This window comes from Ailuropoda melanoleuca, chromosome 9 (genome assembly GCF_002007445.2).
Source record: "Ailuropoda melanoleuca isolate Jingjing chromosome 9, ASM200744v2, whole genome shotgun sequence".
NCBI lineage: Eukaryota > Metazoa > Chordata > Mammalia > Carnivora > Ursidae > Ailuropoda > Ailuropoda melanoleuca.
Genome location: NC_048226.1, coordinates 43367649 through 43382404, shown reverse-complemented (window position 1 = coordinate 43382404; position 14756 = coordinate 43367649). Strand labels below are relative to the sequence as shown.

Below are 14756 nucleotides of genomic sequence, written 5' to 3'. Positions count from 1 at the left end.
TTTAAAAAAAAAAAAAAAAAAAAAAAGTTGCAGGATACAAAATCAACATACAGAAATGTGTTGCATTTCTATACACTAACAACAAACTAGCAGGAAGAGTAATTTTTTTTAAATCCCATTTACAATTGTATCAAACAGAATAAAATACCCAAATAAAATTTAGCCAAAGGGGTGAACTTATTTAACCCGTACTCTAAATACTATAAGACATTGAAGAAAACACAATGGAAAGGTATTCCATGCTTGTGGACTGGAAGAACAAATATTGTTAAAATGTCCATATTACCGAAGCAATCTAAAGATTCAGTGCAATCCCTATCAAAATACCAACAATATTTTTCACAGAACTAAAACAAAAAATCCTAAAATTTGTATGGAACCACAAAGGCTCCTGAATAGCCAAAGCAATCTTAAGAAAGAACAAAGTTGGAGGTACCACAATCCCAGGTTTCAAAAAAACAATAGATCAACAAAACCAGGAGCCAGTTCTTTGAAAGAATTAACAAAATTGTTAAATGCATAGCCAGACTTATCAAAAAGAAAAGATAAAGGACCCAAATAAATAGAATCACAAATGAAAGAGGAGAGATCACAACCAACACCACAGAAATACAATTTTTAAGAGAATTTTATGAGCAACAAATTGCCAACAAATTGAGCAATCTGGAAGAAATGGATAAATTCCTAGAAACACATAAACTACCAAAACTGAAACAGAAGAAATAGAAAATTTGAACAGACCTATAACCAGAAAAGAAACTGAATCAGCAATCACAAATTTCCCAACAAACAGGAGGCCACGGCGGGATGGCTTCCCAGGGGAATTCTATCAATCATTTAAAGAATTAATACCTATCCTTCTCAAGCTGTTCCAAAAGATAAAAATAGAAGGAAAACTTCCAAATTCATTCTCTGAAGCCAGCATTACCTTAATTCCAAGACTAGACAAAGACCCCACTAAAAAGGAGAATTACAGACCAATATCCCAGATGAACATGGATACAAAAATTCTCAACAAGATACTAGCTAATCAATCCAATCAAATCAAATCCATTCCAACTAGCTAATAGAATCCAACATTAAAAGGATTACTCACCATGATCAATGGGGATTTATTCCTGGGCTGCAAGGGTGGTTCAATATCCACAATCAATCAACACGTCACACCACAGTAATAAGAAAAAGGATAAGAACCATATAATCCTCTCTCAATAGATGCAGAAAAACATTTGACAAAATACAGTCTGCTTTCTTGATAAAAACCCTCAAGAAAGTAGGGATAGAAGGAATATAACTCAACATCATAAAAGCCATATATGAAAGACCCACAGCTACGGGCACGTGGATGGCTCAGTCAGTTGGGTGTCTGCCTTCGGCTCAGGTCATGATCCGGGGTCCTGGGATTGAGTCCCACAAAGGGCTCCTTGCTCAGCAGAGAGCCTGCTTCTCCCTCTGCCTCTCACCCTGCTCATGCTCTTTCTCTTTCTCTCTCTCTCTCAAATGGATAAATAAAATCTTTACCAAAAAAAAAAAAAAAAAAAAAAAAAAAAAAAAAAAAAGGAAAGAAAGAAAAGACCCATGGCTAATATGACCCTCAATGGGGAAAAACTGAGAGACTTTCCCCTAAGGTCAGGAACATGACAGGGATGTCCACTCTCACCACTATTGTTCAGCATTGCACTGGAAGTCCTAGCTTCAGCAATCAGACAACAAAAAGAAATAAAAGGCATCCAGATCAGCAACTAAGAAGCAAAACTTTCACTCTTTGCAGATGACGTGATACTCTTTGTAGAAAACCCAAAAGACTCCACCAAAAAATTGCTAGAACTGATACATGAATTCAGCAAAGTTGCAGGATATAAAAGCAATGTACAGAAATCTGTTGCATTTCCACACACCAATAATGAAGCAGCAGAAAGAGAAATCAAGGAATCAATCCCATTTACAATTGCACCAAAAACCATAAGACACCTAGGAATAAACATAACCAAAAGAGTAAAAGATCCGTATGCTGAAAACTATAGAATACTTATGAAATAACGTGAAGACACAAAGAAACAGAAAAACATTCCATGCTCCTGGAATGGAAGAACAAATATTGTTAAAATGTCTATACTACTGAAACCAATCTACATATTCAATGCAATCCTGATCAAAATAACACCAGCATTTTTCAGAGAACCAGAACAAACAATCCTAAAATTTGTATGGAACCAGAAAAGACCCCAAATAGCCAAAGTAATGTTGAAAAAGAAAAGCAAAGTGGGAAGCATCACAATCCCAGACTTCTAGCTGTATTACAAAGCTGTAAACATCAAGACAGTATGGTACTGGCAAAGCAGGAGGCATCACAATCCCAGACCTCAAGCTATATTACAAAACCGTAATCTCACGACAGTATGGTACTGACACAAAAACAGACACATAGATCAATGGAACAGAATAGAGAACCCAGAAATGGACCCTCAACTCTATGGTCAACTAATCTTCAACAAAGCAGGAAAGAAATGTCCAATGGAAAAAAGACGGTCTCTTCAACAATTGGTATTGGAAAAATTGGACAGCCATATGCAGAAGAAAGAAACAGGACCACTTTCTTACACCATATACAAAAATAAATTCAAAGTGGATGAAAGACCTAAATGAAAGACAGGAAACCATCAAAATCCTAGAGAAGAAAACAGGCAGCAATCTCTATGACCTTGACTGCAGCAACTTCTTACTAGCACATCTCCGGAGCCAAGGGAAACAAAAGCAAAACTGAACTATTGAGACCTCATCAAGATAAAAAGTGTCTGCAGAGTGAAGGAAACAATCAACAAAACTAAAAGGCAATCAATGGAATGAGAGAAGAGATTTACAAATGACATCTTTGATAATGGGCCAATATCCAGAATCTATGAAGAACTCATCAAAATCAACACCCAAAAAATAATCGAGTTAAGAAATGGACAGAAGACATGAACAGACATTTCTCCAAAGAAGTCATACAAATGGCCAACATACCCATGAAAAAATGCTCAACATCACTTATCAGGGAAATACAAATCAAAACCACAATGAGATACCACCTCACACCAGTCAGAATGACTAAAATTAATAACTCAGGAAACAACAGATGTTGGCAAGAATGTGGAGAAAGGGGAACCCTTTTGCACTGTTGGTGGGAATGCAAACTGGTACAGCTACTCTGGAAAACAGTATGAAGCTTCCTCAAAAAGGTAAAAATGGAACTACCCTACAACCCACAAACTGCACTAATAGGTATTTACCCAAAAGATACAAAAATGCTGATTTAAAGGGCCACATGCATCCCAATGTTTACAGCAGCACTATCAACAATAGCTGAAGTAGGGAAAGAGCCCAAATGTCCATCAACTGAAGAATGGATAAAGAAGATGTGGTATACATATATACAATGGAATATTACTGAGCCATCAAAGAATGAAATCTTGCCATCTGCAGTGCCACAGATGAAACTAGAGTGTATACATAGGAAAAGGGAAAGAAAAATAAGATAGAAATAGAGAAGGAGGCAAACAATAAATTACTCTTAACTACAGAGAACTGAGGGTTGCTCGAGGGGAGGTGGGTAAGAGAATGGGTTAAATGGGTGATGGGTATTTGGAGGGCGCTAGGTGTTATATGTAAGTGATGAATCACTAATATCTACTCCTGAAAACAATACTACACTATATGTTAACTAACTTGAATTTAAATTAAAAAATAAAATAAAATAAAAATTATAAAATAAAACTCAGTGGTTGGATATAATAACATTTTGGCCACAGTGAAAGAAAGTACTAGTGAAATTTAAAAAAAAAAAAAGAGTTATGAAAAACTTTCACAGAATATACCACAGAGTCAAAAATAAAAATTCAAAACATCTAACATGCAACATTTATGTTAGGTTGTGTGAGATCTAACTTATATTTGCTTGGAGTCCCAGAAGGAAATGTAAAGAAAACATTAGAGAAGACGATGGCTAAGAATTGTGCCAAACTAATGCAAGATAATAATCCACAGAATTAAGAAGACCAGCAAATCCCAAGCAAGAAAAATAAATCTACACCTAGATAAATTGGAAACTAGAAATCCAAAGATAAAANATAAAGAAAGGGGGGTAATCTGAAGGGGGAATGAAGCATGAGAGACTATGGACTATGAGAAACAAACTGAGGGCTTCAGAGGGGAGGGAGGTGGGGGAATGGGATAGACTGGTGATGGATAGTAAGGAGGGCACATATTGTGGTGCACTGGGTGTTATATGCAACTAATGAATCATCAAACTTTACATCAGAAACCAGGGATGTACTGTAGGGTGACTAACATAATACAATAAAAAAAAAAAAAAAGAAAGGTGGTGGTCAAAATAGCCCAAATTCAAAATCTAACTGTAACAAAACAATATGTTATCCACTTAATATTTGTCTTTATTTTTCTCTTTAATATATATATTGCTTTTAACAGAATTAAATGCCTTAATAATGAAAAGGTCAAATGAAATTAGACATATGGAAAATCACAGAATTCTCAGGACCTATTTAGATTCCTAGTTTAACTATAAAATAAGGTTTTGAACAAGATTTTTTGTTTAAGATTTTATTTATTTATTTGTCAGAGAGGGAGAGAACACAAGCAGGGGGAGTGGCAGGCAGAAGGGAGAACGAGGAGCCCAACGTGGGACTCGATCCCAGGACCCTGGGATCATAACCTGAGCTGAAGGCAGATGCTTAACTGACTGAGCCACCCAGGAGTCCCTGAACAAGATGATTCTTAAGGTTATTTTTAGTTCTGCATATGATTCTGTACCTAATTAACCACATGGCTACTGATTACAGTAAAAATTTCATTTAGTCAAATCAATGGTGTAAGTAACTTAAAAAAATTAAGTGCTCTCAGAATTGCAAGTGATAAACTACATTTACATAATCAGGCTTGGAATAGAAAATAGAAGATAAAAGATTCATAAGACACGGAAATGAGTCATTTCCCCCACACACACAAAAAGTGAGTACATATCAGAAAAAGTAACTAAATTCAAAGGGGTACCTGCACCCCAATGTTTATAGCAGCAATATCCACAATAGCCAAACTATGGAAAGAGCCCAGATGTCCATCAACAAATGAATAGAGAAAGAAGATGTGGTGTATATGTGTATATAGATATATCTATATACACACATAGAGAGAGACACACACACACACACAATGGACTACTACTCAGCCATCAAAAAAATGAAATCTTGCCACTTTCAACAACGTGGATGAAACTAGATGGTATTATGCTAAGCTAAAAAAGTCAGAGAAAGACAATTATCATATGATCTCACTCATATTTGAAATTTAAGAGAAAAGACAGAGGATCATGGGGGAAAGGAGGGAAGAATAAAACAAGATGAAGTCAGAGAGGGAGACAAACCATAAGAGACTCTTAACCACAGGAAACAAACTGAGGGTTGCTGGAGGGGAGAGGGTGGGGGAATAGGGTAATGGAGTGATGGACATTAAGGAGGACACATGATGTAATGAGCACTGGCTATTATATAAGACTGATGAATCACTGAACTCTACCTCTGAAACTAATAATATACTATATGTTCATTAATTGAATTGAAATTTAAAAAAAAAACATTCTTTAAGATTTTATTTGAGAGAGAGAGAACACATGTGCTCATGTGTGCACCTGTACAAGCAGGGGAAGGGCGGTGGGTGGGGGGGAGTGTTAAGCCGACGCTGAGCCAAGCCTGACACAGGACTAGATCCCACAACCCTGAGATCATGACCTGTGCCAAAATCAAGAGTTGGATGCTTAACCAACTGAGCTACCCAGGTGCCCCAAGGTAAACTGAAACATTCTATCAATGACCCTGGAAAATTCTAACAGTACAGCAATGACTCATATAAGCACCGATAATGAGGAGCAAGTAACCTTTGTGCTACATGCAAATAGGGGAACTTTGTACATTTGACTACCCAAACACAGAAAGGTAGTTTCTGTTTGCATAAAAGAAAAATAATGTTAATGATCAAAAGTGTATGCTCACCTTGTAAAAACTCCTCCTTGCAAGCAATGAAGTAGAAGAAAACAATGCTGATTTTCTTGGCCTGCTTTCTTTAAATCAGTCTTGAACCAAGAATAACTGAAACACTGCACCACAAGTGTTCCAAAGAGCATAAAGCTCACCGTTAAAATACCAAAAACATTTCGTCCTTCATAGAAAAATCTGACAGATACCCAGATGTCCACAATTAAATCAGTTATATAGATTATAATGCCGAGAACTGACAACATAAAATTCAATTTAGTGTATTTCATTATGAATCACTGTAGCTCTTGGTTATCTACTTTCTTATCTCATACAAAAAAAAAAAAGAAAGAAAAAAGAATATTAGTGCATCTGTTGGTATAGCACTGAATTTTAATTTCTACTCCCTAAATTTATTCAGAGGAAAGAATAAATATTATGAAATTGAAACAATAAAACCGAAGTGACTAATTTTAATTTTCTTTCCTAAATGTCCTATCCAGGTCCAATGTTACAAGGCTTTATTCAATCTTCTGTTTTTCAATGATCTTCATTACAGATGACAACACCTAAAATGAAACATATATATAAAAGATTCTAAAATTCTTGAATATAATATTAAAAACCCTAGGCCATGATTTTATCAAACCTCTACTTTTTGTAAAAATAATATATTACCACTAAATATAGTTCTTATAATAGTTTTGGGAAAGTAAAGCCTCAGAAATATACTTATTAGTTGAAAACTTCCTCTCAGACTACTTACCTTAAAAGCCATAACCTACTAACAAAGATATTTATCACACGTCCACCTACAGTGGCAAAAAATTAGAAACAATCTAACTGTGTCAACATAAGGAATTGGTATAATAATGGTAGATTCACAAAATGGAATATTACAAAGCTACTAAAAAAAATTTAACAAAGATGCAATAGCTGTGAAAATTCTTAATATAGTTTTTTAACTTTTATTTTGATTCCACTTAGTTAACATACAGTGTGATATTAGTTCAGGTGTACAATATAGTGATTCAACACTTCCGTACAACACCCGGTGCTCATCACAAGTGCACTCCTCAATCCCCTTCACCTATTTCACCCACCCACCCAGCCACCTCCCCTCTGGTAACCATCAGTGTGTTCTCTATAGTTAACTTAATATGGTTTTAATTCAGCAATTCCATCTAAGAATCAAGCCTAGGGAAATAGTCACAAATGTGTGCAAAGATATATACTCTTTGCAAAACCTTCTTTATAATAGCAAAAAGTTGAAAACTACCTAAATGACAAATGAGACCTAATTCAATAAATTATGGTATACCGTAGTAGAGAATACACCACACAACCTTTAAAAAGAATGGAGCAGTGTTGTATAAACTGACCTCAGAAGATCTCCAAGACGTATTAAGTGAAAAAAACAAGTGCCAGAAGGATAAATATAGCATTTATGGGTTTTTTTTTAAAGATTTTATTTATTTATTCGACAGAGATAGAGAGAGCCAGCGAGAGAGAGGGAACACAAGCAGGGGGAGTGGGAGAGGAAGAAGCAGGCTCACAGAGGAAGAGCCTGATGTGGGGCTAGATCCCATAACACCGGGCTCACGCCCTGAGCCGAAGGGCAGACGCTCAACCACTGTGCCACCCAGGCGCCCCTTTTTATGGGTTTTTTAATTATATACGGAGAGAAGAAGGAAGTTGGGAGTGGAAAGCAAAAGCAAATTCAATCCTGTAATTAATTATTCTTCTATATTATTGGAATTTTTTTTTTTACAAAAGACATGTATCCATATATTACTTACATAATCTCTTAAAATAAAAACAATAGTAAATGATACTTTTAAAGAATTGCAATGACTAGACAAAATATTAGCTAACATTTACTTAGCACTATGTGCCAGGCATTAAACTAAACCTTATACATAAAATACCCCCATTTAAATCTTACATCAAATTTAGGAGATAGGTATTACTATTGTGACCCCTGTTTTATATATGTGGGCTAAATGCAATCTACATACAAGATCTGTCTGACTTTGTAGCTGCTCTAGGATTTCCTGGGGTGCTTGTATCCGAGGCCTTTGTACCTGCCAGTGGTGCTTTCTGGTAGAGGCATGGAATTGGTGGCTGCAGCCTCTGGGCTGGGATAAACCTCTCAGTGGATGCAGGCGAGCCAAGCCGGAGCCATGGGCAGTACAGTGGTAGCAAATGGACTGACCATTTACTGCTGCAGGATTTGCAGGCTGTTATGTTTTGCAAGCCGTGGAGCATATGGAGCTTCAAGCAAAACAAGTTTTTAAAGTCTACCAAAATCTGCCTTCAGTGGCAGCTATTATAGAGGTGGGTTTGAACACAAAATGCCAAAACAAGAGGCAGCATTAACAGCAGGTGTAAGCTCTACTAACAATAAAGGAAAAATAAGAGCCACACTTCTACAAATTATGCTTTTTAATCACCCAAACAAGGGAGGATCTATCTCCTTATATAACAGCCAAAATCAATGAAGCTAAAGATTTACTACAAGGTCAAGCTAAAAAAAAAATGAGTAAATGTGCAATGAATTTTAAGCTCTTATTAAGTTCTTACAAACTAGTTCATGTTTAGGAGTACCAGCTTTTTATAATAAAATGTCGCAAAGTTAAAAAAAAAGTTTGATACAACAGTTTTTTTTTATTTTCCTAATTGCCAATATTGCATGTAAAAATACAGATTTTTCACTGCTATCAAAAAACTGAAAGATCTGCTACACTAGACTAACAATCCATCATGAGCAGTGGATGCCTAGGTGGGGCATGCTCTCTCAAGGTCACCACAATAGCCAACCACCCCATTTCAGTCATTTCAGCAGCTGGGTCTCAATGCTAATATAGCTACCTACTAGCTGTGTGTCCTCAAACATGTTTTTTTACCTCCCTCTGCCTTATTTTCTTTTTCACTTGAAACATGGAAATAATAATGGCATATACCTCATGGGGTTGTTGTGAAGTCTAGGAAACATAATATATATAATACATATAAACCTCTAGGAAAGTACCTGGCAAACAGAACTCAATAAATGTTAGTTACCATTATTATCTTGCCGGCCTGCCTGATCCCTATAAGCATTTGAGTGTGCAATCTTTGACTTCACTTTAAGTAATGTTAAGTAAAAAAAAAAAAAATACTATGGTATGATTGCAAAGCTTTGAAAATACAAAGGAAATATGACTTGGAGGAATACAAAAATGTTAACAGTAGTTTTATCCGGGAAATTAATGGTATTATAGATGATTTTTTCCTCTTCTTCATTCTTTTCTATATGTATGAACTGAATTGTTTCCCTCCAAAGTTCTTACGTTGAAGTACGAACCACCAACGTGACTGTATTTAGAGATGGGCCTCTAAAGAGGCAATTGAGATTAAAAGGAATGGTTAAGGACAGGGCCCTAATCCGATAGGACTGGTGTCCTTATAAAAAGAAATGACAACAGAGACCTCCCTCCCCCACACCCCCCCTCCCATATACACACAGGAAAGGCCACAGGAGGATGCAGCTAGGAGGCAGTTATCTGCAGCACAAAAGGAAAGGACTCAAAAGAAACCAACCCTGCTGGCACCATGACATTGGACTTCTCATCTCCAGAACTGTGAAAAAATAAATTTCTGTTGTTTAAGTCACAGTCTGTGGTTATTCTGTTATGGCAGCCCAAGTAGACTAACAACTTACGGTTCTACAAAGAATGTTTATTACTTTAAAAACCAGGAGGAGACAGTGCTACTGAAAACACACATAACCTAATACTTACAGTGTTCTTGTCATTTTACCACTTATAAGTATTTTGTTAAAAAGTTTTCAAAATAATATTAAAAGATACTTCATTCTTCTTACTGGAAAAAAAAAAAAATTCACTGTCACTACTTTTCCTGACAAGAATGCTGTGCCCAAAAGGATAGAAAAAGATAATTTTAAAATCTGAGTTTTCCCCAATCTAGCAGGCCATGAATTTCCACGCGGTAAGTTTTTTATCTTAAAATGGAAGACATCATGTCCAGCATAATCATGGAGTTAGGAGGATGAGATTTAATCAGAAGGTTCTGTCCAAATGAATTAAATACTGACTTAGAACCTACCATGTGCTGTTTTAGGCTTTGGAGATACAGCAAATGACAAAAGAGACAAAAAAATCCCTGCCTTTGTGGAACTTCCATCTGAACAGAGAAAGACAGTCAATTAACAATAAAAATAATAAGTGAATTAAATACTATATTGGAAGGTGGTAAGTGCTATGGAAAAAACACAACCTAGGAGTTGGAAGTAGAGACAGGCACATGAGTTGCAATTTTAATTAGAACGGTCAGGACAGAGAGCACCTGGGGGGCTTAGTAAGTGTCTGACTCTTGATCTCAGCGAAGGTCTTGAATGGTCAGAACAGGCCTCACTGAGAAGATGGCAAATAACTGAATGAAATCAGTCACATGGATATCATGTGGAAAAGCTTTCCAGTGGAAAGAACAGCTAGTATGAAAATCTAATGTACTAGATTTCAAATATGTCCTCCAGAAACAAAAGTTCCACAAAATATTGGCATTCCTTACCATGGCTATACTGGATGTGTTTAAGGTGCATCCAAGTCCTGTTCTAATATCATTCTAAAAAATATAATTTCTTAAGCTTCACTATCTAGGGAGAGAAAAGATCACATATATAATGGAAAAATAGGTAGAATAACAGTCGCTATCATTGCTGAGTGTTTACTATGTGTGAAGTGTTTTACATAAATTTTATTTAATCCTCACAAATCTCTATGAGAAAGGTATTATTGAGCAAAACACTGAGGCTGAGAGATATTGGATACTTAGATGAGTTATCTCTAATGAGTAAACTGATTTTAGGGGCACCTGGGTGGCTCAGGTCATGATCCCGGGAACTGGGATCAAGCCCCATGTCAGGCTCTCTGCTCAGCGGGGATCCTGCTTCTCCCTCTCCCTCTGCCTGCCATTCTGCCTACTTGTGCTCTCTGTGTCAAATAAACAAATAAAATCTCTAAATAATAATAATTTTAAAAAATAAACTGATTTTAATGTAGATAATTTCCTTAACATTACAGACTATAATACCTAAGCACTCCAGGGGCGCCTGGGTGGCGCAGCGGTTAAGTACCTGCCTTCGGCTCAGGGCGTGATCCTGGCATTATGGGATCGAGCCCCACATCAGGCTCCTCTAGCTATGAGCCTGCTTCTTCCTCTCCCACTCCCCCTGCTTGTGTTCCCTCTCTCGCGGGCTGTCTCTATCTCTGTCGAATAAATAAAAATAAAATCTAAAAAAAAAAAATACCTAAGCACTCCATGTGTACATTTCTTAACCACTCTCCCCACAAAGAGAGTTTCCTTTATCTGGCATGGATATGGAAAACACTAGCAGTTTTGAAATAAATTTTACAAGATGAGAAAAATAATTTCTGAGAAACTTAGAAAATTCCATTATTAGCAAACCATCAGATTCAATAGACTAATGTGACGTGGCAACGTCTCTATTCCTAACTTAGTCAGGCAGAACATAATGCCAACCAGAAAGATAACTACACAGCAAGGAAATAAATATAGCAGCTCTCATAAAGAAAGCCCACACCTCCTTCAATAACCACATAGTTATATAACTTGTATGAAGCCCAGTTCCTCTCTATCCCTATGGTTAATCACTGTTTTAATTATCACCTTAGGTGAAATAATACCACCTATAAAATTTGACTTTATGGAGAATTTTGACACTTGCTGACTTAATAGGACAGGTTCAATCCAATTTCATTCAGAGGTCAACCCAGCTATGTGGCTAACTGGCTGCCAGCCAAAATACATAACCTTTGTCCACTGTACATGATCTCTTTGTAATAAAGCAGGCGTTTGAAGAAGTAAAAACCAGCAAACTTTCGTTGGTCAACCAAATTCAACACATATAAAATGCAGACTTACTTGTCAAGTATAAAAAGCCTTCTTTAACTCAGAGTCTCTTCTGGAAAATCTTCATCCTGGGAATCTTTTAGTTCTTCTTCACTGAAAACAAGTATCATTAAAGGGTGTGTAAACCTTTAAGAACAAATGCTAAAATGAAACTGAAGTCATCTGTTAGTCATATGTGGGATTTTCTCATCTAGTGATAAGAGTTTGTATCATTGCAACTACAGTACACCCCTTTATAACTCTCACATTGGGAGAAGGAATAACATGGCTCCTCTCACAGGTTGACTAAGTTACAAAGTTTTACTGTATTACTGTATTCAAAATTTAAGTTTTAAGAAAATACAATTTGCCTCACAGCGTATCCAAGTAGACAACAAGTGTTTGAAAGAGATTCTTATATTTCAAGTACTCTGATAAAGAACTTACAAAGTATTTTTAACTTAGTCCTACTTACCTTTTTCAAAACTGTATACCTTCTTAAACCCTATGCCCCAAGGACATGACTATTGGTTTCTGTTCCCAAAATAAATACTACAGTTGTTCTATTTCCAAGCCTTTCTCAAGATTATTTACTGTCTAGAATGCCCTTCCTACCTTTATCTACCTGATCAAGTTCTATCAGTCCTTTAAGAATCAGCTCAAAACCCCATCACCTTTAAGCTTTCCCAGATCTTTCCAATTACTTTGATTCTCCCCCTTCCTCCTTGCCATCCTATCACTTCAGCCATACTTCTCTAGGATTTACTCCCACGTGCTTTAAAAGAAGATAATACACGTCTCCTTCCTGGTTATAAGCCTCTCGAAAGCCAACTATCATTTTAACACCCCCCCATATGTCTACAGTAACACTGTGCATACTGTAGGTAGATGATAAATGATTGTAAATGTAACAATCTTTGGGGTTTGTTTTTTTGGGTGGGGTTTTTTTTGTTTTGTTTTTGTTTTTTTTTTTTAGCAGGCAGCAAACTTTATTTAGCAATAGTACAAAGCTCCCAGAGGGGGAGGGGGCCCAAGAGGGTTGCCCAAAATCTTTAGTCTTATTTCTTGGAGAGGAGCTTAAACTTCAAGTCACATTACTAAACATATCCATAAAAACAATTTTGTATTAGCAGGCTGTATCTCTTTTCTGAGCTCAACCCATACATATCCAACTGTCTATAGATTTCTTCACCAGGATATCCCACAATCGCCCCAATTTCATATTGTCTAAAACAAGTTCACTACCCTCTATTCCCCCTCTTCTGCCGGTAGCTCCTTGTATGACTCAACCGAAGTCACTTAAGTTTTAAATTTTTTGTTAGGTCCATTTGGCAGATGAAGAGCTTGGCAATTAATTAAAAGAAAGAGATGGAAGCCACAAGGGAAATTCTAATTTAAAACAAAAAGTCAAGAGATAAAAGAATGGAACTGCCCACAAGTCCCAGAAATTACTGTTCCACCCTCTTCTCAAAGGTTTGTTGACCTCCTGGCACAAGGTTTTTTAAAAAGGAAAACAGAGGTAGCTTCCTGACTGAATAGCCATTAAGTGATGGCTATGAATAAATAAAACTGGGGAGTTGAAAATGCCTGATGTGGGGAATTTTGATGGTTCTTCCCAACATTTTTTAAAGAGCGTACTGCCCTTTCAGCAAAGGTTTTTGAAACACTTTCGCATTAAAAGTACATCTTTGAGACACAAGGCAAAGAAATTCGTCACACATAAAACAGGTATGTCTATCAAGAAATCTGGAATATTAAACTAATGATTTGTAAAATAGTGTACAAATAGCGAAAAAAGTGTTAAAATGTGTTTCCTAAGACTTCTAATGTGTTCATTTCTCACTTGTTTTGAAAAAGATGCGGGTTGGGACAGTGGATATGTCCCAGATCTCTTTTGAGGTAGCTTACATACAACTATCATAACTCAATGAAACGGTTCGTAGGATCTGTGCATTTCCTTTTGGGAAAATTGTAACTTTTTTTTTTTTAAATAGGGAGGGGTTGTTAATACTGGGATAGTCCATGCTTAGCAGATTAGAAAAGGACTCCTCATAGAGAAAATAACTCCCTTCTAACTTGGGAACGAAACTCCTCCAGGCTGACCTCGGTGTCAGGACAGGAACACAGCACAAGGGAGGGGCTGCCGCAAGCTTCTTGGATCTAACAAGAGGGGGCCAAGTGTTGGGGCAAGGCAGCGAGGAATAAGGCTTCAGACGCGGAGCTGGGTTCACACCGCTGTCACCTGGCCAAGTCTCCAAATCTCCGTGTTTCGTTTTAAAACAGACATAAAAAATAGTGCCTTCCTCTTCACGCCGTTGCGAGAACTAAATGAGATAGTGTTTAGAAAAAGCACTTAGGATGGCAGTAGGCACTAAGTAAATACGAGTTGTCCCTATTTATTATAAATGACAAACATGTTTCTTCACACACACACACACACACACACACACACACACACACCGCCATTGCCTAAAAACAACAAGCCACCCTCTCCAGGATTTACTGTTCTGTAACTAACCTCAAATCTGCCTGCCCCGTGCTCCACAAGACCTCCCAGGTTAAAACGTCTCTCGTCCAATGGGAAGAACTCGCCACAAATTCCTATTAAGGCACCAGGTTCTGACAGGCCACGGAGCTCGGCCGGCCGAACGCAACCTCGCCTCAAAAAGCTTCACGCCACGCGCCCTCACCCGCCCTCCCGCCTCCGCCTACGGAGTCCGGGCGGTGTCACGTGACCTACGGTCACGCCCCCAGCACAGCTGGCGAGTCCCCCGCCCGCCCGGTTCGCGCGATGTCAGGCGACTACCGGCCCCG

General features: G+C 37.4%; 1 protein-coding gene and 1 pseudogene across 7 annotated transcripts in view; one reads left to right on the top strand and one right to left on the bottom strand.

Annotated features, from left to right (window-relative positions):
* The window catches only part of XKR9 (XK related 9), an 82035-nt gene that overhangs the window by 23169 nt on the left and 44110 nt on the right, over positions 1-14756 (bottom strand). For 2 of the 7 annotated variants that reach the window (XM_034668166.1, XM_019798929.2), the window contains 2 exons: positions 11976-12056; positions 6048-6598 (listed from right to left, as the gene is read on the bottom strand). The exons of 1 other annotated variant lie outside the window; for it this stretch is intronic. In XM_034668166.1, coding sequence (XP_034524057.1) covers positions 6048-6319 — 272 coding nt within the window. In that variant the 5' untranslated portion in view covers positions 6320-6598; positions 11976-12056. Of the gene's footprint in view, positions 1-6047; positions 6599-9811; positions 9894-11975; positions 12057-14460; positions 14752-14756 lie in introns of those variants that run through there. 4 more of the 7 variants (XM_034668169.1, XM_034668170.1, XM_034668167.1 and 1 more) reach the window with 3 other exon arrangements.
* LOC100470344 lies at positions 8213-8630 on the top strand (annotated as a pseudogene).